This window comes from Arvicanthis niloticus, chromosome X (assembly GCF_011762505.2).
Source record: "Arvicanthis niloticus isolate mArvNil1 chromosome X, mArvNil1.pat.X, whole genome shotgun sequence".
Classification (NCBI taxonomy): domain Eukaryota; kingdom Metazoa; phylum Chordata; class Mammalia; order Rodentia; family Muridae; genus Arvicanthis; species Arvicanthis niloticus.
Genome location: NC_047679.1, coordinates 24,561,268 through 24,587,033, shown reverse-complemented (window position 1 = coordinate 24,587,033; position 25,766 = coordinate 24,561,268). Strand labels below are relative to the sequence as shown.

The 25,766-nt window shown below is 41.0% G+C and overlaps 1 protein-coding gene across 2 annotated transcripts in view; it reads left to right on the top strand.

Annotated features, from left to right (window-relative positions):
* The first annotated feature begins 1,846 nt into the window (after positions 1 to 1,846).
* Positions 1,847 to 25,766, top strand: part of Cltrn (collectrin, amino acid transport regulator) — a 29,727-nt gene continuing 5,807 nt past the window's right edge. Inside the window, exons 1-5 of one of the 2 annotated variants that reach the window (XM_034485343.2) lie at positions 1,867 to 2,117; positions 2,461 to 2,519; positions 6,741 to 6,826; positions 17,117 to 17,230; positions 19,588 to 19,782. In XM_034485343.2, coding sequence (XP_034341234.1) covers positions 2,060 to 2,117; positions 2,461 to 2,519; positions 6,741 to 6,826; positions 17,117 to 17,230; positions 19,588 to 19,782 — 512 coding nt within the window. In that variant the 5' untranslated portion in view covers positions 1,867 to 2,059. Of the gene's footprint in view, positions 2,118 to 2,460; positions 2,520 to 6,740; positions 6,827 to 17,116; positions 17,231 to 19,587; positions 19,783 to 25,766 lie in introns of both variants that reach the window. The other variant, XM_034485344.2, reaches the window with a different exon arrangement.

Genomic DNA, 25,766 nt, shown 5'->3' with positions numbered 1-25,766 from the left:
CAGTATTTTAGTGTGCTTTTTCTGCAATCCCAGTCACATCCACATAAGAGCATATGGGAATTTATTACTTTTATGAAGTGAAAGACTACAAGCAAATTAAATCAGATGTCTGTTTCTCTAACAGGCCACTGTGCCTTGATTGAATCTCTATCTCTGTGTGTATTGACTTTTCCTTTTCAAGATAAGTTCATCTAGTCTTTTTTTTTTAAAAGTGAACACAGATTAAAATCTTACTTTTTTGCATATCAGTAAACTCTCTAGTTTAAATATATTATCAAAAACACTCATCAAAATGTATAAAATTTTATCTGAATCTAGAATATTTATGAGTGAAAAAAGAAAAGTGATTCCCTCCCTGCAGTTTTTGAAACAGGGTCTCATTAGAGATAGCTGAGGCTGGCCTTGCCCGTACTACACAGCCTGCATTAGCCAAGAGCTCTTGATCCTCCTCCTCCCAAGTGCCGGGACTGTAGAAATGTGAAGAGTGTGTCTCTTCACTGTGCCCTGACTGAATCCTTATCTCTCTGTGTGTACTGTCTTTTCCTTCTCGTCTAGTCTTTTTTTTTTTTTTTCCTGGAATTAGGTCAGCTCTTTCCTTTGGGAAATTTCCATTGCATTTAACAGTGACATTTCTAGAAAGGCTGGGCTGGCTTGGCTGCCTCTTCCTCTGGGACAGCTTTTCTGTTCTCAGTGTTCTCGGTGCCAAGGTGGAGGACATGGTGAAAGCCTTCCTTGGATGGTTTGAGCTAACAGAAAGGAGCCATCTCCAACAATATCCCACCCTCACTGTGTCTCTCGAAGTGGAACAGGCATGTCCCTGCTCATAGCTTCCTCCTTGTTGCTTCAAAACCCCAATGTCCTACTTAACATCAGAGCCATCCAGGCTCATCTTCCCACTCATGACTTTCTAGGAAGGAAGTGCCATGAGGGAGAGAGGAAGGCCTAGGCATAGACCCCAGGGGACTTCTATTGTGACTGTTGGTGGACCACCCACTGAGGGACACCTTTTCATTCCACTATCTTAGACCTCAGAGTACCTCAGGGATTGGTTGTAATCTCAGTTTTGGTGAAGAGGTTCAAGGTAAGTCAGGGTAGCTGGGAAAGGGACATTCTACTCATGCCATTGCTCCCAGTGACTTTAAATCCCAGTCCTTGGATACCTCATATGTGAAATAATTGTAACCACTGTAAGGATTTGAGCAATAATCCAGGGAGCCTAGTTCAGAGCAAGCAGCTCTTAGTCACTGTTAAATAGCTGCACTGAACAATGTCACTAGTACCATGTAGGAACTTAACGAAATGACAGCTTCTTAGCAGTCCTAACCCCTTTTAAGGAGTTAGCATTCACTTGTACCTAGTGGCACCAGGACAGATCATTGTTCAGGGGAGGTATCATCATCACCATCATCATCATCACCATCATTATCATCACCAACACCACCACCATCACCATCATCACCACCTAATGATCATCATATCCAGCAGTGAGGCTTCATATCATTAATATTGAGTTTTAGACAGCAGCCAGATCTTAGGGTTCAACCCAACCATCCTCTAGTTGGGAATTGTTTACCAAGCAACATTCTAGAAAGTGTTGTTCCCTTTTCTCTCTAGAGATGAAAAAGGAATTGTATTTCTTTCCCAAGTAGGATAGCCTATCTTTGAATCAGATAGGTTAGCCTGAAAGGGCACAAAGATTATGCCAAAGAAAACGTGATGCTCTCCACCTTGAGTTTAACAGACAGCTACAGGAGGTGTGACGGAGGCTTCTGATTATGTCAGCTCAGGAAACATTCTTCTGAGGTAGAGTCTGAGGAAGAAACGACTAGCCTGTTTCTCAAATAGATTTTTGTAAATAACTGGCAGATTATTTACAAAATGGTTCGCTGCTATGGACGTATTAACTCAACGGATGGGCGTTAATTATTAAACCTTTTAGATGGTGGCTCGCTGATTTCTCCGATACCCTAATCCAGGTCACAGAATGGTTAAAAGCAGCTTTAAGTAGAGAGTGGATTTTTTTCCCCTCAGTTCGTGTTCTGTTTGCGACTCTGAAAGAATGTTGTGGGTGCTCTTTTTCCTGGTGACTACTATTCACGCTGAGCTCTGCCATCCAGGTACGTAGACTTAAAGCTTAAAAAAATAAATCAACAGATTCGTAAATGCTTGAGAAGTCCTAGAGTGGAGGAAAAAAAAAGAATATTTTTTTTTTCCTAAGTCTTTGGACATGTGGCTGGAAAGTTGAACCAATGACTTTTAGGAATCTGAAGGGAAAATGTAAGTGATTTCATAGGTGTTAAAGTTGCAGGGGCGCTGGTACAGATCAATTGTAGTTCTTTGTTCCGTTCATCTGGGCTATGTTAAACATTAGGATTTATCAGGCTCAGTTTTTCTCACAGTTTATCCTAATTTACTGCTCTTTGTTTTTCCCTTTTCTTTTTTTCCCTCCCTCTCTGGCAGATGCAGAAAATGCCTTTAAAGTAAGACTTAGCATCAGAGCAGCTCTTGGAGATAAAGCAGTAAGTAGAACACCTGCTGGCTCATTTCAAGTTTTCTTTTCTAATAGCTCTGGGCTTTTTCAAATAGATGGCTTCCCTGAGTCTTCAAGTCTGATCTTTTGCCAAAGCTAGATTACAGTAACATGCGAGTCACTGATAGAATGAGTTTTCTTAAAGTACATCATCAGGAGTGAGTGGTTGAAAATACTCACTATTTTTTGTTGTGTTATGGAAATCAGTTTTGAAAACTTGACTCAGTCCTGGAACATAGAGAAAAGGGGGCTGTCTGGTCTGATGTAGATGTATTTGTCTAGTTTAAGCCTGCTATTCACTATGTGGGCACCTAAATGTTCTCGGTCTCTTTTCTCGTCATCAGAAAGACTAGTGCTTCCAATATATTTCACAGTACAAAATTGTTCAGTTATATGCAAAGCTTCAATTCTTCCCATCTATGTAGGTGGAAATTGTGCTTGAACTAACAGAAGTTTAAAATTCTCAGAATCTATAGGGGGTGGAAGAGTAGGAAAGATCATAGGATTAAGAAGATGTTGTTGGCTAATTTTAGTGTCAGTTTCCAGGTGTGCTCTGCATTAAAAAAAAAAGCCTAGTAGGTGATATTAATGCCTCATACCACAAACAAACAAAACCCAGATTGCTAAAGGGATTTGAAAGTATTCTCTTTGCTGACCATTCAGCTGCCAGAGTTTTCATTATTCATCTGATAATAGTTGTTATAATAGCATATAAAACAAACATTTGTTAAGGTGTTATTTTACTTCCTAGTGGGGGCTTTTCTAAGCACTGAACTCCTATCAGCTTCTGAGCCCTTACCCCTTTAAGTACAGGTATGTCCATTCTGATCGAATGAGGATAAAAGCACAGGCCCAGAGTCATATGCAACTCTTTGAAGATCTCAAACCAGTAAACGGCAGGAGAGTCAAACACAGGGAGTTTGACTGCAAAGACTATGCTCCCAGCCAGTGTATAAGATCGCTTATCTCAGGATCTTTAGATTTTGCTGCATGTTAGGAATGCAATGGCAGCTAACACTGGGCTTGCTTGTTCTTTAAGGAGAGAATCAATTGTTCATTAAATAGTCAGTAAAGCAAATGCAAATGTGCAGTCTTGAGAAGTATTACAGGAAGGAGAAGTATACATGGTTCTGGCCTCAGCAGGAGCCTCTGTCCCAGGCACTTCTGTAATGTCTAATGTAACCATGAACAGACAGAGAAGGAGGGATGGGTGGCAGAGGGCTGTCACATGTGAACATAGCAATCAATAATCACAAGGAGCTTAGTGAATGCGAAAAATGGAAGGAAGACCAGGATGTCTGGAACAGAAGCTGTGAGGAAGAACATGGCATTGAAGGACCCTGAGAAAAGGGGACTGCATGGGGAGTGTGTGTCATGTTGGCCGAGGGTAGAAGGGGGTTTGTTTCAAGACAGAAGAACTGTTTAAAGCATCAAGTGCTGTTGAGAGGCCAAGCTCATTCTGTGATGCAATATGAAGCTTGAGAAGTTTAGCTGGAGCTGTTTTTGGAAAGATATAGAGCTGAAAGTCAGGTATTAGAGAGGGGGGGATAAAATAAGCAGGGTAAATTGGGGTTGAACATGCAGAAGTATTAGTCACTCCTATAAGAACTTTGCCTCGGTCTGGAGTCTGGGACTGTACTTCTGCTGATAGAGTGCTTGTCTAGCATGTAGGGGGCCCTGAGTTCCATCTCTAGCATGTCATAAACCAGGCCTGCTAGCACTTAGGAGAGGGAGGCAGAAGGATCAGAAGTTCGCCATCATTCTTTATTACTCAATTAGCCTAAAATACATAAGACCCTGTGAGAGGGGAGGGAGAGGGAGAGGGAGGAAGGGAGAAGGAGATGGGGGGGGGGGAGGGGGAAGCTCTGGCTGTGAAAGGCTGGAGGGAGCTAGCATTTGGAAGATCAAGTAGAGCCAGGGGTTTTTACTGTTGCTTTAGTGGAAACAAGTTGAAGATGAGTAAAAGTCAGCAGACAGGCTTAAGCTGGACTCACATACACAGAAGAAACTGATGTTTCAAGTCTGAGAAGGGAGGAGCAGAGGCATTCCCAGCACACTTGTGGGGATTAGCCACTATCAGGAGAGAAATGTCTGGCACTTCAGGAAAGGAAGTGATTAGGATGTATGTCAGTGGTGGAACGTTTTGTTTTGCCTTAGGAAGTCAAGGGAGTTTAAATCGCTAAATTGAGACATTATCTCTAAATTACAAACTCAGGGGTTAGGGATTAAGCTCCATGGTGGAGAGCTTGCCTAGCAAGTGAAAGTCCCCAGTTCAGTCTTCCAGCTCTGGCTGTTGGAGGCACTGTAAAACCAAAAGTATTCAGTGAGAGCCAAGGTAGAAGGAAAACTGTTATGATGGGGGCAGGGAAGGGGAGAAAATTTGAAGCAGTCTTGGGACAGACAATTGTCTTTAGACAAAGAACTTATGGAGACTGCTGAGAGGTGAGCAAGAAATTTGAGGGTAGAGGGTAGAGCATCATGAATTTAAAATGAAACAAGCCCCATGTTTGTGACTTTCCTGTTACTTTTGACTATTCAACTAAGATGTGAGTTTTCTGTGTTCTTAGATGTAGGCAGAAAGTAAAATGGCCTGGGAGACTTGAGGGCTTGGTAGAAGCGTTATTCCAATGAGGAAGCAAGGAATCCGAGATGACAGATAAATACATGCAATTAATATGCACTGTGTGGTCCATGAAGTCACAAGTGTGCTCTAACAGTACATTCAGTTGTATAGACTTATGCTGTCTGTATGCCCAGTGTCTGCACAACAGGTACATGAAGTACTAAGAGCCTTCTTGTGTATGTCTCTTCCTGGTGCTATTTTGGTCTGTGGGTATTAAGCCAGGACTGTGACTCTAAGTAACTCTTTCCTTATCATTCTTCAGTTGTACATTTTTTAAATTACTATACATGTTGCTTGCTTTGCCTGGAAACCACTTGGCAACACATTGAAAGCCATAGTAGAAATATGATGCAACTGATAGACACACAAGCTTTTAATCTTCCCCTCAACTCAAGTTGGTTCTCTCTGCTCAATTCCCAACATAAAGCACCACTAGTTTGTCTTTTCCAGATCTCGGGAGCTGACAGCTTTACTCCATGGCCTAGGCCACACTCCTGTTGGCAGAATTCATGCTCACTTTGTAAGAGGAACTAAGGATCCTTTCCAAGATCCAACATGCAATTTAAAGCCATGCTCTGACAAATTCTGGCTGGCATCATCATTTTTGTTTGCTACACTGACATTCTCATTTCTATTTGAGCAGGCTCTTATCCTGTCTCCACATCCTCACAACAAGGCTTCCCTGAGTGTGCACACACACAAGAATGTGTATAAGTGTATACCCATTTGTAATATTGTATATAAAATTATACAATATAAATGTATGTATATATACATATATACTTAATATACATATATATGTATACTTATTTTTTAAAATTAAGATTTAGTTTTGTGTGTGTCCACAGAGATCAGAAGAGGGTGTCAGATCCCCCAGAGTTGGAGTTACAGGTGATTATGAACCACCTGATGTGGATGCTGGGAACTGAACTCAGGTCCTCTGGAATAACAGTATATGCTCTTAACTGCTGAGCCATCTCTATAGCCTTATATGTATAACTTTTATTAGACAAGCTCTCAATATGCAGCTCTGGCTGGACTGCAACTCTTTATATATAGACCAGGCTGGCCTTGAGCTTGTCTCGAGCCTCTTACTCCATCAGGGTGCTTATTGATTGTAAGCCTGTACCACTGTTGGACCCTGAGGCTATTTAGGAAAGAATATGTATACCCTTCATGTATAGAGAAGGTAACCAGAGGATACCTTTTCTGTTGTTGCTTAGGATTGTTTATATTTCATACTGTTCCTTCCTCAGCACTCTAAGAAAGCAAGAGCAGTTATGATAAAATATGTGATTCTATCTTAGTATGACCCAGATCTTAACAATACTCTCACGATGTGCGAGACTGAGATGCCCAAATATCAGGTTTGCTGACAAGCCAATAACATTGCAGATTCTAAGAGAGTACAACAGGAAAGGCCAGACTTGGGATCATAGGATGCATAAGAATGTGAGTTGTCATGATGTCTGCTGCATGAGGAACATATGGAAGTGAACAAGAAAGAAAAGGAGGAGGGTGATGGAACACATCACCAAATGGACTCTTTCCCATCCCATTCACCTCTGCTTTTTCCTTTTCTTTCAGTATGTCTGGGACACGGATGAAGAATATCTCTTCAGAGCAATGGTGGCATTCTCCATGAGAAAAGTTCCCAACAGAGAAGCAACAGAGTAAGCATGAAATCTCAAGTGCCCGTTTGAGATAATACACTATTTCAATTTCCTATGTTGAACATGATCTAGTACCCTCCCCTGATTTAAGGAGTCAGCACTTTTCTTTTTTTAAAAATTTATTATTTGTTTACATGCAAGTAGAAGTCAGGGCATCTTGTGTGGAGTTGGTTCTTTCTTTCTATGATGTGGGTTCAGGAAATGAAATTCAGGCCCTTAGGTTTGGCAGCAACTATCTTTACCCACTGAACCATCTCTCCAGCCCCTGCTTTGCTTTTCAACTTTCTATGTAAACTTGCCTGGTCTGGAACTTGCTGTGGAGGCCAGGATGGTTTGAAACTTGTGGTGATCCTTCTGCCTCAACCATTCAAGTGCTGGGGTAACAGGCATGAGACACCATGGCCAGCCTGGAACTTGCATTTTTATGGAACACTTAAACATTCACAATGGAGCTCAGTTTACAATTTCTATTATATTCCCTTTGCTCAGTGAGTAATATGACTCTCAATGGCCACGATCAAAATTATATTTGCATTTTTATGTCTTATGCTTTCCATGTTTCTCTTGTACACATACAATTTTTCTTGCAGAGAGCTAGGTAATCTATTCTCCTCTAAAACATAACCTAAATATGGAATGCCCACATTGGTATATATGGCACATATATCTTGTTAGTTTTCTTAAAAGTACTTAATACAAACTTTTTTTAAAAAATAATTTTAGTTGTGATGGTGGGTTTTTTGTTTTTGAGATAGGGTATCATGATGTAGCCTTGACTGTCCTGGAGCTATGTAGACCAGGCTGGTGTGTAGCTCAAAGAAATCTGACTGTTCTGTCTCTCTGTGATTAAAGGTGCTTGCCACCATGCCTGAGCAGTTTTAATTGTTTTACATTTGTTTCCCTACCCATCTGGAATCTTCTCTATCTGTAGAGATTCGTTCCTTTTCTATTTGTGATTAGGTTACCACTCCTCATGGATCTCTGCTCCCTCTTCCATGCTTCCATCTGTGAGGTGAGATGATTGGTGGGCTGATGAAGCATCTGGGAGCAAGCTTGCCCTGTCTCCTCCTACCGGGCTTTCCTGATGCTGCTTCTTAGTAGAACTGTCAGACTGTACTTGCTGTGTATGGTTAAGGAGCAATTTAGATTGGAAGCTTCCATATTCTACAGCCTGCTATATATTGCCCAAGCACATGGTACCTGTCTCAACCTGTTCTCTACCAAAGACAGTTATGGTTGAACTTATTTCATTTCAGGATCGGTTGTGGTGGTAGTTTGAGATAGTCTCATGTGGTCCAGGCTGACCTTAAATTCATTATGTAGCTGAAGATAGTCTTGAAATCCTGATCCTTTTGTCTCACCATCCCGAGTACTGGGAATTACAGGCATGCATCACCCTCTTTTGGTTTAATTTCAGGATTTTTTTAAGATTAGGAAGAAAACTAGGGATTAAACAGTCTCCAACGAGTCCTTTTTATCTTCAAGCTGTAAGTGCTTTACTAAAGAGTGACTTTTGCAATAATTCACAGCCCAGAGAAGAGGATAACTATCAGTTGATTTCTCTCAGATTTCCAATATCTGATATGAACATAAAAAATTAAAAAAAAAAAAAAAGGAAAAGGAAGCTGGGCGTGATGGTACATACCTTTAATGGCAGTTTTCCTGAGATAGAGACAGAGTGTCTGAGGCTAGCCTGGTCTACAAAGTGAGTTCTAGGTCAACTAGGCCTACATAGTGAAACCCTATTTCAGTGTGTATGTGCGTGTGCATGTGCATGTGTGTGTGTATTTTTTTCTTGCAGAGAGCTAGGTAATCTATTCTCCTCTAAAACATAACCTAAATATGGAACCCCCACATTGGTATATATCACACACACACACACATACATATATATGTATGTATATATATATATATATACATATATATGTAAATATATATGAGTAAATTTTGAGGAAGTAAAGCACATGAAATGTATGTTTGTATACACACATGCATATTTAAAGCAGATCTTTCCCCATTTATTTTTATTTTAAAGTAATTTGTGTGAATGTGTGTATACTATATGTGAATGCATGTGCACATGCATGTATGTGTGTGTGTGTGTGAAATACAGAGTTTGATTTTGAGTGTCTTCCTCTCTTGTTCTCTACTTTATCTTTTTTTAACAGTGGGTTTCTCACTGAGCCTGGGGCTCGAGGATTGACTAGACTGGCTGGCCAGCAAGCTCCAAGATCCACTTATCTCTGCCTCCTTTGTTCTCTTAGTGACAGTGACCTGAAACTCAGGTCTTCATGGTCATGTGGCAGGCACTTTAACAACTGAGCTATTTTCCCAATTTCCACACATGTGTATTTATATACATGTATAATAATGATGATGATGTATCATACAATGACAATTTTTAAAAGAAAGTATATAGAAAAACAAGAAAAAAATGTGTCCTAAATTCTCTTCATGCTTTATCAGATTTTAAAGAAAAAGTATTTGATGACATTTAAAAATTATTCTTTGAAAATGTTACACATTTGTGCAATATATTTTGATCATGTCCATCCATTATCACCTCCCTTCCATCCCCCCAGCATTATAGTTTTTAAAAATACAAATAAGGGAGACGGGTAGAGGGCTTAGCAGTGAAAGGTATATAGTGTTCTTGCAGAATACATGAATCTAGTTCCGGCTCCCACACAGGGCAGCCCAGAACTTCCTGTAACTCCAGCTCTAGAGGATCTGATGTTCTTTTCTGGCCTCTGTGGGGATACCTGCATGCATGAAACAGTAATTGCACAAATACAGACACATAACCTGTAAATAGAAGAGAAGCAATCTAAATAAAAATGTGGTGATCGCATTACAAAAATTCAAAAGGAAAGAAAGCACTTATCTCTTGGGGATAAAGCTAAGCGTCTCTTTTGTGTTCTAGCTCTCCTTGTCAGCAAATGCTGTACTTTGCTGTGTCCCTGGCACCATGATTTCCCCCAAGTGCCTACATTTCCCCTGGTTCATGGTTTTGTTCAACCAATGTTTCTGCTCTTGGGCAAAAGTGACCAGTAACGGTTCAGAATTTGAGGAATTCACCTTTGGAATGTTTTCATTCAGAGTCTGGGACATTGTGGTGGTCTGTGCATATCAGATCTAGTTTTTGTTTTTGTTTTGTTTTGTTTTTTTTTGAAAGGTGATTCCATTTTCAATGGTCACCCAGACTATATAGGAGTTTTGTTGCTTATCATAAATGTACCAAAGTATAAAACTAGATTAGTGAAGTTTTTTTTTTTTTTTTTTTTTTCTGTGAAGGCCAAAGGTGACGACGAAGGTGTGAGGAACACATTTTCTTTCAGTTGGACTATGGGGCCAGCCTAAGGAAGTATGTTATTGTAGTGGTAGCCACAGAAGTAAATGCCCTGTTCTGAAAGCCTGCTGTATACTTGAACAGGCCTAGCAGATGTAAAGATATTCTAACATACCCGTGCCTCTCAATTTCATTACTTGTTATCAAAACAATAACTCCCCAAGAAATGAGAATTTCCCCGGAAATCTCATTCTGAGAGAAGGAAAAGGCAGGTACCAGCTAATTGGGAACTTGTCTTCTGGAAAGAGATTTCAGACTGCCTTACAGGATGAGACTGAAGCCCAGACAAGGGTGAGCAATGGTCAGGGCCACCCCTCGACAGAAGCTGTTAGATGTGCATATCCTTAGCCCTCTATTTAAACTTTGATCTTATTTTAGGGCCTCCAAGATGGACTTTGGGTCTTCTCTGGATCCCATAGTCTTTCTTCCAATGTGGCCACATTAAATAAATCTCCACTTTTAATTCAATTCTTTTAGTTGGTTTATTGAGGGTAGGTGTTTGGGCCTGGCTTGGGGAACAGGTTCCAAATGATTTAAGCCGGATTTACTGCAACAGGAATTCCAAAGTGTTCTAAGTTGTTTTCAAGGAAACTATCAGCTAGTTAGAAGTTTAGTCTAGTTTTCAGACAAGCAGGCATTTAACTATGTATTATACAAACACTGGCTTTTAAGATAATATATCACTTTTAGCAAGATAGATAGAAGTCTATTGCAGGTGTTGCTTTTCTTTCTAAGTAGTGTAGAGCATGTAATGAATTTCTTGCTCTACTTAATTATCCAAGGATAAGTCTTGTGACCTAAAATGAACAATGTGTTCTTGTGCCCATGGAAAGGTAAGGGGATTACCTGTCTCGTGCTTGCAGGCCAGCTTCTTTTTAGTCCTGATTTAGAAACAAGAGCCTAATTCTTACCACCCTTGGCTTCACTGGCCTCATTGATGAGAAATAGCTATAGAGCCAATTTACAGAGAATTGCCTTCAGGTCAGTGCTTCATACATTTAAGGAGGCAGAGGGAACATTTGTAGCTTTTTTTTTTTTAGTGAGTTGCTGAAAGAAGCCATTTATGTAGATGTTAATAAATTTTTTGATAAAAATCATTGATCAAGGACTGAAGAGATGACTCAGTGGTTAAAAGCATGGTTAAAAGCACTTACTGCATTTGCAGAGGACCTAGGTTCAATTCCCAGTATCCAAAGGGTGGTTAGCAACTATCCATAACTCCAGTTTCAGGGAACTCAATGCCTTCTTCTGACCTCCGTAGGCACCAGCATGTGCATGGCACTGTTAATCCCAAAGATGGGAGGAGACCACAGACCCAAATCATCATGACCAAATTAACTAAAGCAAGCTTTTTTATTCATGTACATGGGCTGCCTCCCCCTAAGGCAGAGTTCCAGAGGTCAAAATTGGATGTGAGCTCAGGGATAGGACATTTCCAAATGAGGGATTTGAAGGCAAAATAGGTGGGGTTATAGGAACAGAACATAAAGATAACAAGCTTGTCACTTCTGAAACAAGAACATGGTTGGAGAAGGGCAGAACAAGGTAGTCATAACAATAGGTAGCCATAACAAGGTAGTCAGGGTGGTCATATAACGCTTTGAAACAAAGGCAGGGCTGCAAGATAACCGGTTATCAACAACTTCATGAAACAGACATGATCCTCATTCCTGGAACAGACAGTATAAGAACCTTTTGTAGTTAAGGTTACAGGTCAGGCATAACCTAATCCTTCAGAAAGAGAGGCTTAATTATAAACAGGAATGAGCCTAGTTCATCTTCACTATCAGATGGCTTTTAAGCCTAAGGTAGAGGCAGGCTGGTTCTTCAGTACACACATACATACATGATTGCAAAACATTTAAAAGAAAATCAGTCATTGTTCAGAGTGGTTGCTAAAATAAACTCACATGGTTCCATTATACCCATCTGTATATGAAATTTGGAAAATATAGGATTTCTATTTAGTTGTGCTAAAAGTATTCTAATTTTATTTTGATTTTATTGGTTTTTTGAGACATGGTCTCTCTGCGTAGCTTTGGCTGTCCTGGAACTCATTCTTTAGACCAGGCTGCCCTTGAACTCACAGAGATCTGCCTGCCTCTGCCTCCCAAATACTGAGATTAAAGATGCACACCATAACCACCTACACCACATCTTTTTTAAAAAAGACTTATTTTTATTTATGTATGTATTTATTTCTTTGTGTGTGTGTGTGTGTGTGTGTGTGTGTGTGTGTGTGTGTATGTGTGTGTGCCTTCAGTGGCCAGAAATGGGCATCAGATTCCCTGGAGCTGGAGGCATAGGTGGTTATGAGCTGCCTGGTGTGGACACTGGGAACTGAATCTAGGTGTTTGCAAGAGCTGCAAGTATCTTCACTGCCGATCCATTTCTCCAGCCCCTATCTTTTTGTTAAAATTATGTAGTTCTACTTTAGCACTTTCTCTTAAGTGATTATTTTGTCCTTCAGAGGATGTTTTGCAATACCTGGAAACATTTTTGATCGTCAAAGCTGGAGGCTGAGTAGAAGTCAAATTTGCTGTTAAGAGAATATGTATCCTTTTCCCCACAACAGAATTATCTGGCTTGATTGTGCTTCTTCTAGTAGTATATGGAGTAATATTTTTTTGATGGCATGTGTCATAGTTTCTTTATCCAAACCCCTTTATTGATAAACACTAAGTTGTTTCAATGCTTCAGTGAAGAGTGCTATAAAGACTATCCTCCTCAGTGTTTCTGGGAATGTGTGTGCAGATGCAAGAATTTGAGGTAGCCACCATCTTCTGGAAAATACTTCTAATTAATATTCCAGAGTGACTTGGCCCATTGGCTTTTTCATAGCTTCTTGAAATTCCATTTGTGTGCGCCTTGCCAGTACTTGGTATTATTTAAATTTAAATTTCGGGAGGAGACTGGAGAGATGGTTCAGCAGTTATTAGCATTTCCTGTTCTTCCAGAGGACCTAAGTTCGGTTTCCCAGCAGCTCACAATGGCCTGTAACTCTAGTTCCAAGTGATTGGATGCTCTCTTGTGACCTTTGAAGGTACCTGCTCACAAGTGCATACACTCATTCAGACACATGAGTAAGAGTTAAATACATCTTTTAAAATGATAAGCAAATTAAAAAGTTTGAAATCTCTCATTTAAAATCCATTTTATGTATTTTGCTTATTAGTGAGGCCAAATAACAGAAATTGTTTTCAACCTAATGCAGGCTACAAAAAAAGTAGACCTGTGTTTTCTTAGTCTTTACCTCCCTAAAATGGAACACACACACACACACACACACACACACACACAGAGGGAGAGAGAGAGAGAGAGAGAGAGAGAGAGAGAGAGAGAGAGAGAGAGAGAGAGAGAACATGTCCTACCTACTTCATTCTGGTCATATTTGTATCTTTGTTAACTTATTATGCAGAGCCACACATTTTGGAAGACTAAGCTTGACAGTCTCTTTCTTGCCAGCAGAGGTCAGAATTGGTTTGTGGTTCTCAGCCAGTGCTTGCTTTATTTATTTATTTATTTATTTATTTATTTATTTATTTATCTATTGTTACTTTTTGGCTTCTTGTCCCAATGATTACTGAAATGCCTGGAGCTCTTGTTGGTTGTCACTACTGTTGTCTACTGCTTGAGACCCCAAGAATGCTGCTTCTATTAAGGCACACTATGTAATCTGGTCCCAAGCCTCAACAGTACCTCTTGCAGAAAACCATGCTGTAGCCCTAGAGAGAAATAAATGATAATCTCAGAAAAAAAAGATGATAAACTCTTACTACTCTATATGGCCACTCTGTTTCTGGTGATCGGCTTGAAGGCAGATGGCCTGGTCTTGGGGTTATGTTTTCTTCTCATAAGGCATGCACAATCAGTCCTTTGGTGAAACTGCAGGGGCAGCCTCTGGGGACCTTAGCTTGGACTTGGAGCAGAGTGGGGTGGCTTTCAGAGAACTCTGGTGAAGTTGAGGCAAGTGGACCTCGGATTCCAGATCCTGATTGCAGAATTTAGGTGTGAGCCTGAGAGGAGTCCCTGCATTCTGGCAAAGTGCCACTGCAAGACCCTCTGCCCACCTGGATTTCTGTCTAGGTGCCTGAGCCAGTGTCTGCTCAGTTGCCCATCTAGGAGGGAGGCAGATGGATGGGAGCTCTTGAGTAGGCAGTCTCCCTTCCCACAACTGAGGACTTGGCCAGAGAAGCACAGACGACTAGAGGGACTGATGGTTGGGTTTAGGGCACAGGAAAAGCACGAAGGAGGCCAGGGACCCTCTGCTTACCTGACTTCCAGGACGGTGACCATAGACAATGGTATTAAAGGCTGCTACTGCTTATCAGTGGTTCTCAACCTTCCTAATGTGGCAACCCCTTAGTACAGTTCCTCATGTTGTGGAGATCCCCAACCATACAGTTATTTTCATTACTACTGAATAGCTATAATTTTCTACTGATATAAATCGTAATGTAAATATCTGATATGGACCCCCCCCCCAAGGGTCACACCCCAAAGGTTGAGAAACACTGGCTTAGATGATAAAGGGAACACACAGTCCTATACTGTTAGGACCTGCATGGGCCATACCTGAGGACAAGGAGCCCACTTTGAACCTTTGCCCTTAGCTCCCCACCCTCCAGATTGGAACCTGCTGGCAAGAGGCCATCTTGGGGTATAGGAGCTGCAGCTGGAAGATGCTGCGTGGAGGACAAAGGGAGCTTATCCCCTCTACTTTCCATTGCTGGTCCCAGACACTTAGCACTGGGCAGAGGGGCACTTGCTTCTACTTTTGTATGTGACACCAAAAGGAAGAAAAGAGACAGTTTTCCATACATACCTTCTGGCCAAAGGACTGCTCACTTTCAGTATTATAGGCTTGAATATTCTTGTAAATAAAAGCATGATTCTGATGGCTTCCATGAAGGTGATGGATGTGTGTCTCACCCTTGTGGAATGGATGCTCACGACACCCATTTATGCCTTAGCAATCTTCTTCTTTAGGAAATGGCTAACAGCATGTAGGATTGACATTGTAGTACCAGCCTTGTGGCCCCTCCTATAACGTACAGCTTTCACCCATCCTGTAAAGATTCTCATTTCTTTGAACACTAACATTGTTTCTCTTTTCACTTGTGTTCTCTTTTTACCCATACGTAGAGTAGAGTGTATCCCATTTTTAATTTTCAGGTGAAAAACATGTGACTTAAGATTTAAGGGTCAAGAGTTGCTGGTGATTGTAGCACTTGTGTTTGGGGGCCTGCTCACTCCTCTTGTGAACTTTACCCTCCAAGGTGCATTTGGAAGGCACCCCTTGATGATCCCAAGGCTGCTGTAGGGAGAGACGAGAAGAGATAGAGCAGCCATTAAATGAAGAGTGGCCAGCAATTTTTACTGGGAGATAATGGACAGGCTATCTGCAGACTTGATGAGAAAGCACTGAGACAGGCCACATGCTGAGGAAGCAGGGGGGGGGCTGTCAGCCTCCAGGTGATGAGCAATGAACTCTACTCATGTGCTCGACTTCCAAATCACACTTTTTTTGGGGGGGGGACAGATCCTTTAAGGAATGATCCCCAAGTATATAATCGTGAAATAATTGGAATTTCTTTTCCCTTTTTGTTGCTTTTTTTTTTTTTTTTTTTTTTTTTTTTTTTTTTTTTTGAGAAAGGGTTTCTCTGTTTAGCTCTGGCTGTCCTGGAACTCACTCTGTGAATGAGGCTGGCCTCCAACTCAGAGACCCACCTGCCTCTGCCTCCCAAATGAAGGGATTTAAGGCATGTGCCACCACCAGCTGGCCTCTTTGAAAGTTTTCTGTCTTGTGTTTTGATTACTGTTATCACCACTCCACCCCTGCTTCTCCCTCTAGCTCCTCCCAGATCCACTCTCACATCCCCACCCCTTCTCAACTCTGTGTCCTTTAAAAAACACAACCAAGTCCAATTTGTGTGCTGCCTGTAAACTCACAGTGAAGAGACACCTTGCTTTGTGATTAACCTACCAAAGGCCATAGTATTAAAGAAAATTGACTCTCCCTCTTCTAGAAGCTATCAACTTACCAATAGCTCCTCTGTTAGACATAGGGATCTGTGAGCTTCTCCCAATCAGTATTAGGAGTCTGATTGGCTCCATCTTGTACAGTTTTGTGAAGGCAAACACAGTTATTATAAGTTCGTGAGCACAGTAGTCCTGCCATGTCTAGAAGTTACTGTTTTGTTCCAGCCCTCCCTTACCTCCTACAGTCTTTCTGCCCCTTCTTCCTCTATAGCCCCTGAGCCCCAGGGTGAAGGTGATGCAGATATCCCCTTGTGGTTAAGCATTCTACTCACATGAATTCTCTGTACTTTCTGCAATTGTGAGTTTCTGCATTAATAGCTATCCATTGCAGAAAGAAACTTCTCTTGGTGAGGTCTGAGAGCTACACTAATCTATGGGTATACTCTATGGGTATGATCCCTGGGTGTAGAACTACAAATCTGAGAGCAGTTGGCACTGTGTCCATTTAGGAGTAACTTCTATTTAGGAGTATTTAGGAGTTGGTATTGGGTCTATAACAGGAGTAACATCACCCCTAGGACTTGTGAGCTTCCTCATCAAGGGTCAGATTTGCAGTACTAGGCATGTGTTTCCTCCTGGAGAGCAGACCTCAAATTCATTTATAAACTGAATTTTTATCTTCTTTTATTTTCCTACAAGACAGGGTTTCTCTGTCTAGCTCTGGCTGTCCGAGAACTCACTCTGTAGACTAGGCTGACCTTGAACTCACAGAGATCTACCTGCCTCTGCCTCTGCCTCCCAAGTACTGGGATTAAAGGCATTAAGACATTCTTTCTAATGGTAGAAATGACTTCTCACACATATTTAAGTTCCCTTGTGTGATGGTAATCACATTAGAGTGAGTAGTTTCATGCCATTTATGATGATATTCTTATAACACATTTCTCCCATATCCGCAGAATTTCCCATGTCCTGCTTTGCAATGTAACCCAGAGGGTGTCATTCTGGTTTGTGGTCACAGATCCTTCCAAAAATCATACTCTTCCTGCAGCTGAAGTACAGTCAGCCATAAGGTAATCCTCCCCATGTATGCTGTTCACTGATCCATCTATCAACTCCCTGATGAGCTCATCTGTTTCCATGGATACCGAAGAGATCTCACTTCACTCCACACATGATGCACTGATTAACGCTTCAAGTATTCCATTCAGTTTATTTCCAACAGAGATTGGTGTAGATCAGTAATTTTCATCCAGTAGCAATTTGCCTTCAAGAAAACAAATGGTTGGCAATGTTTGGACACGTTTTTCTTGTCACGACTGGAGGAGAAGGAGGCACCACCCATACTAAGCAGGCAGAGGCTAGGAATGTTGCTATCCACCCTACTATGTACAGGACAGAACCTCCCTTAAAAATTATTTGACCTCAAATGTAAGTTGTGCACCCTTGTTGAAATATTAACTCAGGCCGGGTGGTGGTGTCGCACGCCTTTAATCCCAGCACTTGGGAGGCAGAGACAGGCGGATTTCTGAGTTCGAGGCCAGCCTGGTCTACAGAGTGAGTTCCAGGACAGCCAGGACTACACAGAGAAACCCTGTCTCGAAAAACAAACAAACAGAAAAAACAAACAAAAAACAACAACAAAAAAAAAGAAAGAAAGAAAGAAAGAAAGAAAGAAATATTAACTCAGATTTTTAAAAGTTGAATTAAACTTTATTAGCATATATTAATTGTACAAAATAATGGGTCTCACGGGACATTTTTATACATGCAGATGACATACTAAGATCATATTTATTCTATTTGTTGCCATTTTCATGGTAATTTTAAAATCTGCACTAGACTAGTCAGATGTATGGACTGAGGTGTGGACATGAACAACTGGTTCCAAAGGTGTCTATTAGAGCTCTATTGTGAAGACTGACATGATTAAACTCAGGTCTTGGCTAAATCTTGTCTCATCCCTAGTGGGAGGAGTCCAGTGGTGGATGTGTATCTGTACCTGACTAGAACTTCCAGTCTACCTGAGAGGTGACAGAGTATGTTCCTGGTGTTAACCAAATTAGCAGCAAAGGGTTAATGAGGCAGGGAGACGGAGTGAGGGTTCAGAACAAGTTTTTGTTTTCCTCCCAGTCATAGCTAAGCAATGATGTTCATTATTTCAGGGAAAAGGGTTTCATTCTCACACTTAAATAGGATTCGATTATGAGGGCTGGGGAGATGGTTCAGCGAGTAAAGCTCTTGCCACAAAGCATAAGGACCTGAATTTGGATGCCCAGAACCAGCATGGTGGCCCATGTCAGTCATCCCAGGATTCCTATATCAAGATGGGAAGGAGAACCTAGGGAAGCCCATGGGGCAGCTGACCTATTTTGTAGCAAGTAAAAAAGTGACCCTGTTTCAAAGAAGATGGAAGGTGAGAACTGACATCTGAGGTTGTTCTCCATGACCTCTGTGTGCACCTGGGATGAGTGCATGTGCAAGCGCACACACAGGCACACACACACACACACACACACACACACACACACACACACACACATTTTAAAAGATTAGATTATTAAAAAGGAAAACATCCCACAATTTGCTAAAATTACATTTAAAATTATCCTTTTGCCACTGGGGCTCTCTTTCCTGTCTATGAATGGTCATGCTAGAGCTTCCATTTGTGAGTTTATGTGATTCTGGGGATGGAACTCAGCTTTGTGCATACTGAGTGGAGATGTACCGCTGAGCCTCATCCTCTGACCTTAGCATAGAGTTTTATTTGCTGATGGAGATCCTTCCTGATGGCTAGATGCTGAGCTGCAGAAATTCTCAAGCCAATGCTTTAAACCAGTCCTGGTGCTACCAGTCAAGTGTGCCTACCAAGCATGTGAATTACAGCTAGTCAAAAAGCAGGTGCATGCAAAGTATGCAATTATCAAACAAAATCTGCAGCCTGGTGATGGTGGTTCACGCTTTTGATCCTAGCACTTGGAAGGCAGGCAAAGCAGGCAGATTTCTTAGTTCTGCTCAGCCCGGTTTACAGAGTGAGTTCCAGGATAGCCAGATCTACACAGAGAAACCCCCGTCTCCAAACAAAAACAAAACAAAGCAGAAGAAAGCTTCACTACCAACCTAACTGTCTGACTCTTACCAACAGTGAGATTTCCCTTCCCACAGGAAAACAAAAACGTTTGCTTTCATATGCCTTTAGACTTCTGGGCTCCTAAGCAGTCATTTTCTATAGTCACACAGAAGCACTTTTAAAAGTAGTGTTATTTTAAAGAAACAGCTGGTCTTTATGTAAGCCACCTTAAAGTTCTGTTATTCATTCAAATATCAAGAAATAAAATGGGGTAGGGGCAGAGCTCAAAGGTCCTGATGTACAGCAGTGGACAGATACTCTGGTCTTACTTCCTTTTCTAAAATTATCATTGTCTTTTAGAATGAATAGAAACCGGATCAACAGTGCGTTCTTTTTGGATGATCATACTCTGGAATTTTTAAAAATTCCCTCCACTCTTGCTCCTCCGATGGATCCATCTGTGCCCGTTTGGATTATTGTATTCGGTGTGATATTTTGCATCGTTACAGTTGCAATTGCACTACTGGTTCTATCTGGAATCCGGCAACGCAGAAGGTAGGATGTTCAGAATAAATTTGTTTTTCAAGATTTATTTTTTTGTATGTGAGTACACTGTCCATCTCTTCAGACACACCAGAAGAGGGCATCAGATCCCATTACAGATGGTTGTGAGCCACCATTTGGTTGCTAAGAATTGAACTCAGAACCTCTGGGAGAACAGTCAGTATTCTTAATCTCTCCAGTGCCCTGAGAATGAATGCTTTAAGGAATTTTTCTTACTTTCTTATGACTGGTAATGCCTAAAACTTACCTAAGTCATGACTTACAATATAGCTATTTTAATTTTATCCCTTTTGATGGTTTTAGAATCCAGTGTCTCTTATTTAATGAGGTTCTTTTCATTACTATTTTCCTCTATTGTATTGTACTCTATTCTATTCTCTTTAGTATTATTATGTGCGTATGAGTCTTCTCTCTCTCTCTCTCTCTCTCTCTCTCTCTCTCTCTCTCTCTCTCTCTCTCTCTGTGTGTGTGTGTTAGAGGACAACTTTTTGCAGTCACTTTTCTCCTCTCCCCTATATGTGGGCCCAAGATCTCAAACTCAGCTCTTCAGGTTTGCACAATAAGCACCTTTACCCAATAAGTAACCCCACTGGTTTTCTTCCATCGTATACTCTAAGACTGTCTCATATCCAGACTGGAGTTTAACGTCTATGTTCTAGTTTCCTTTCCATTGCTATGCTAGAACACTGACCAAAAGCAACATAGGGGAGCGAAACATTTATTTCCTCTTACAGTCCATCACTGAGGGAAGTCAGGGTCAGGGCCCAAACTCACAGGGAGGGATCGTGGGGGAATGCTACCTGCTGGCTCACACTGTGGTTCATTCTCAGGCTCATGCTCAGCTAGCTTTCTTATATGGCTCAGAACCACCTGTCTGAGGAACATTGCTGGCCAGAGTGGGTTGAGTCTTCTCATATTAATTAATAATCAAGACAGTCCTTCACAGACATGAATGCCCACAGATAAACCTGAATAAGAGAGTTCCTTGAGGTTTAACCTCTCAGATGACTCTAGGCTGTATAAAGTTCTATGTTGTAATTTTGTATGCAGGATATACAGAGAAAAGCACACTTTTTGCATGGGCGGAGTTAGGTTTTTGGTAGTAACCCACATGCAAGTGTCCATTGTTGCACAGATGTTTTAAGGTCTTCCTACCATTGTTGGTCTGGGACCTGTAGGCCAAACTCCTGTTCCAGAGGCCCTGGCTGTACCAGTCTTCTTTTCTACTAATGGATACTGGTCTCTTGTGTGTTTGTCGTTGTAGAGGGCCCTGTTGCTTGTGGCTTTTGAACCAACTCCCTGAGTGAGGATGGCCTGGAACACTTGTTTATAAAAGTGTAGTTTTTTTAGTGTGACTCTCAGATTCACTAAATTAGAATACTTGAAAGAAATACGTTTTGATATTGTCCAGGTTGTCTCAATTTCTTTACTTTTCAAATATTCAATTTACCAGCTTGCATGCAGGGTCCAGTTTCTTGAGTTCATTATCTTGCGTTCAGTGAGACAAACTGAGTTAATGTCTGTTATTAATATTGCTTCCAAGGGGGATTTCAGATCAGTGGCAGTTACTGAAGTAGCAGCAAAGAGAGGAGACGAAATTTGTGAGCATGATGAAAGGAGAATATATTTTTGTTTATAAATCTAAGTCAGGGAAGAAAATGAGAACTTCCTCAATTAAAAAATATGATTGTAAATTACGTGCATGTGTGTGTGTGTGTGTGTGGGAGGGATATGTACACCTGAGTATAGAAGCCTGAAGAGGCTAGAGATGGACGCCCTGTGGCTGGAGTTCTATGCAATTGTAAACCACCTGATGTGGTGCTAGGGACCAAACTCTAGTCCTCTGTTAGAGCAGCACATGCTCTTAAAATTGGAGGCATCTTTCCAGCCCCCACCCCCAATGAATCCTTCCCTAAACCTGTCTACACCTGTTTAAACCTTCATTTCTGATACAGAGACAGGAAAAATTCTGTGAAGTGGCACTCATGGGGACATACATTCTAAAACCATAGGGTCATGGTTTGTGAAAGGGTTGATATACAGTTGGGACCTGTGGGGTGTGTTTGATCAAGTACGTGTTGGATTAAATGCCTCTCCTCACATTTACTACTTTTCCTGTGTGCTTCCCTGATTACTAACAGAAGCATTTGAAGTTTCAAATATTTCCATTTTCCCCACAAATGGTAACACTATGGTATACATGTGCTTTAAACTAAGCCCAAAGATTAGGATCAAGTGGTACTTGCTTGATTTTTCTGGGTGATTGTGACATGAACTGCTGACTTATTTGCTATGGCGCATGCATTTGTTTTGGGTTTTAGAATATCAAGACACATTCTCTTACAATATTTGAAAATCCACACTTAGCACTTTAAAGTTGTGTTCATTCTGAGATGGTTATACTTCGTGGGTTCAAATGATTTAAAACCTTTGTGAATTGACGTCATTTGCTTGATTCCCAATTTCCTTACTAGTACAATATAATGCAAGAGTTTAAAAAAAACAGACTAGATTCAGGAGATGAACTGCTTAGGTTCGAAGTATTGATCTCTTAGATTGCACTCTCACATGGAACCCATTAGCTGTATTCGAGTACAAACATAGAGGCAGGGAAACGGAGTTTGGGAGGAGAATATGGCTTTGTGGTATTAGTCATTCTGCTTAAATTTACATTTACTGGTTGCACATAGATAACTTTTCTTGACTGATAAGCTAAGTGTACTGGAAATAATTAACTTCATAGGTTAAAAGACTCAGTACAAGAGAGTGCTTAGAGCGCTATCTGGCATATAACGAGTGCTCAGCGAGTGTTAGCTGTTACTATTATTTTACCATCTTGCCATTTACTGGTCTTTCAGCTAGTTTGTGATGGGATCAGCAATCTCCTTCCAAACAGAATCTGCAGTAATATAATAATTGGCTGTGTGGTATCATAATCTGTTGCCTAGGAGAAGCGAGGCTGTTGTTACAACCCTGCTTTCACAAATTCATTTCACATCCAAACTAGAAAAACAGATGGACAAATGTATTGTGTAAACCTGAAAAGCATCAACAATTATCAAATACAGACAGGACAGTTATGACAACCTCCCAGAGCAAAATTGTTTCTGTGTTTTAAGTTTGATACTATCTGTGGTGATTTTTCTCTTTGGCAAATTATTGTTTCAAAGATTAGGAGAGGGTACAGTTTGAAGTGGGGGAAAACCTATGACTCCATTTTCTGGAGACAGAGACTTATGTAGCCCAGACTGGTGTAGAATTAATTATATGGCTGGGGATGACCTCGAACAATTGATCAACCTGCCTTTGCCTCCCATAGAGTGACATTACAGGTATGTGTGACCATGCCTGGTCTGAAAACTTGTTGTAATCATAGAAAAGGTAGATATTTCTTTTTAAGCCTTGAGGAAGAAAGCTAATGAAATGTCCAACTTGGGTCAACAGAGAAAGTTCAGAAGGTAAAAGGAAATGACCTAAGTTTGATCCCTGGAACTCACATGCTAGAAGAAGAGAACAGATTCCTGCAAGTTGCCTTTCGACTTCCACACTCATACCATGGCCCACAAACACCCGTTCACACATGTTTACACTAGATAAATAAATACATGTAATGAAAGATTTTTAAAAGAAGTGTTTAACCAACCCAGCTATATGTTAAATAATAATGAACAAAGTTTTGTCTTCCAAAATCATAAACTGAGACTGAGAAGACCTGAAGGGGCTATGTGGTTCTTTGAGCTACTGTTCTGCTTCTATGGAGAGGCATGTTAAAGTTGTCTAAGATGGATGCATAGTTAGACTTACCATTGAGGAGACATCTCCAACAATGCGTTGATCTGTTAGTTTTGTTAATGGCAGCATTAAGTTGATCACTCAGAACTGCTGGGTTGTGTGGACTAGAGTTCAAACTAGGTAAACTCAAATACTGTGGCACGTACATATGTGAACCTAATCAAGTTACCTAATTTCCATGTGTCTAGATTTCCCCACCTACAAAAAGGATATAATACCTCACACTAGTCTCCCCTTTATTTTGGTGTCTTTTTTTCTAGTTTTGCTACTATTAAATATTTAACAGTTTTTTCTTTTTTTTCCTGTTTTTTTTAAATTGGATATTATATTTACATGTCAGATTTTATTCCCTTACCCCATTCCCCCACCACCCAGGAACCTCCTATCCCATCCCCCTCCTCCTGCTTCTATGAGGATGTGCCCCCATCTACCCCCACACTCCCAGCTCCCCACCCTCGAATTCCGCCCACTCGGTGTTCAGCCTTCATGGGACCAAGGATCTCCTCTCCCACCTATGCCCGACAAGGCCATCCTCCCCTTCATGTACAGCTGGAGCCATGGGTCCCTTCCTATGTGCTCCCAGGCTGGTGGTTTAGACCCTGGGGAGCTCTGGTTGGTTGGTATTGTTGTTTTCCTCATGGGGCCCCAAACCCTTTCAGCTCCTTCAGTCTTCTCTCTACCTTCTCCATTGGGAAACCCTTGATCAGATCAGTGGTTAGCTGTGAGCATCTGCCTCTGAATATGTCAGACTCTGGCAGACCTCTAAGGAGATATGCTCCACTATGTTTGTAGCAGCCTTATTTATAATAGCCATAAGCTGGAAAGAACCCAGATGTCCTTCAACAGAGGAATGGATACAAAAAATGTAATACATTTACACAATGGGGTATTACTCAGCTATTAAAAAATAATGAGTTCAAGAAATTCTTAGGTAAATGGATAGAATTAGAAAATATCATCCTGGGCTGGAGAGATGGCTCAGTGGTTAAGAGCACTGACTGCTCTTCCAGAGGTCCTGAGTTCAATTCCCAGCAACCACATGATGGCTCATAACCATCTGTAATGGGATCTGATGCCCTTTTCTGGTGTGTCTGAAGACAGCAATAGTGTATTCATATACATATAAATAAATAAATCTTTAAAAAAAAAGAAAATATCATCCTGAGTGAGGTAACCCAATCACAAAAGAACACACATGGTATTTACTCACTGATAAGCGGATATTAGCCCCAAAGCTTGAAATAGCCAAGATTCAACGCACAGATCACATGATGCTCATGAAGAAGAAAGACCAAGTGTGGATGTCTCAGTCCTACTTAGAAGAAGTAACAAAATACTCAAGGGAGAAAATATGGAGACAAAGTGTGGGACAGAAATGGAAGGAGGGGCCATTTGGTGTCTTTTCTATGGAGGGAAGGTGACCCAATGAGTTTCATCACGATTGCTTACAGGAGCACAAGTGAAGGGTTATTTACAGGAGCATCAGCAACTTGCCAATGGCCACACCACTGAGGAAATTATCTTCTCTCTTGTAGCAATCCTTAACTGTGTGTAAATCCTCTCAGGGAGGGAGAGGGGCATTCTGAGGCCCCCTTAAACATGTACATTTCTAAACACAGCAAGGAAAATCAATTAGCAAGAAATTTCTCAAATGGTTTATACTTTTATTTGTAATACGATTTATAAGACTATGAAGATTGTTCATTTGTTTTCCAAGACAGGGTCTCAGTATGTAGCTTTGGCTGTACTGGAACTCACCATGTGGACCAGGCTGGCCTCCAACTCACAGAGCTCTGTCTGCCTCTGTCTCCTGAGTGCTGGGCTTAAAGTTGTGAGCCACTCCATCGGGCTTGAATGTCCAGTCGTAATATGTGAAACTATTGAGAGAATTATAGCCTTGTACAAGGGAGAGGATTTAAAGAAACCCAAATACACTTTGATTTGTCACTGACATTACAAGAAAAGAATAATAACTAGAAACAAGCCAAGCAGATTTAATAATGACTCTGCTCAGGTGTGAACATTAGCTAGGGTTCTATGTCTTAAGTCCTTGGCTTTGCTGCATTACTAAGAAGCAGACTATGATCACCTTGTAGGCAGGGCCCATCTCTATTATCTATGTTCCTGTCTTCTGTGATCAGCACAAAAGCTCCTATCACAGAATGAATCATTAATAAAGAAAT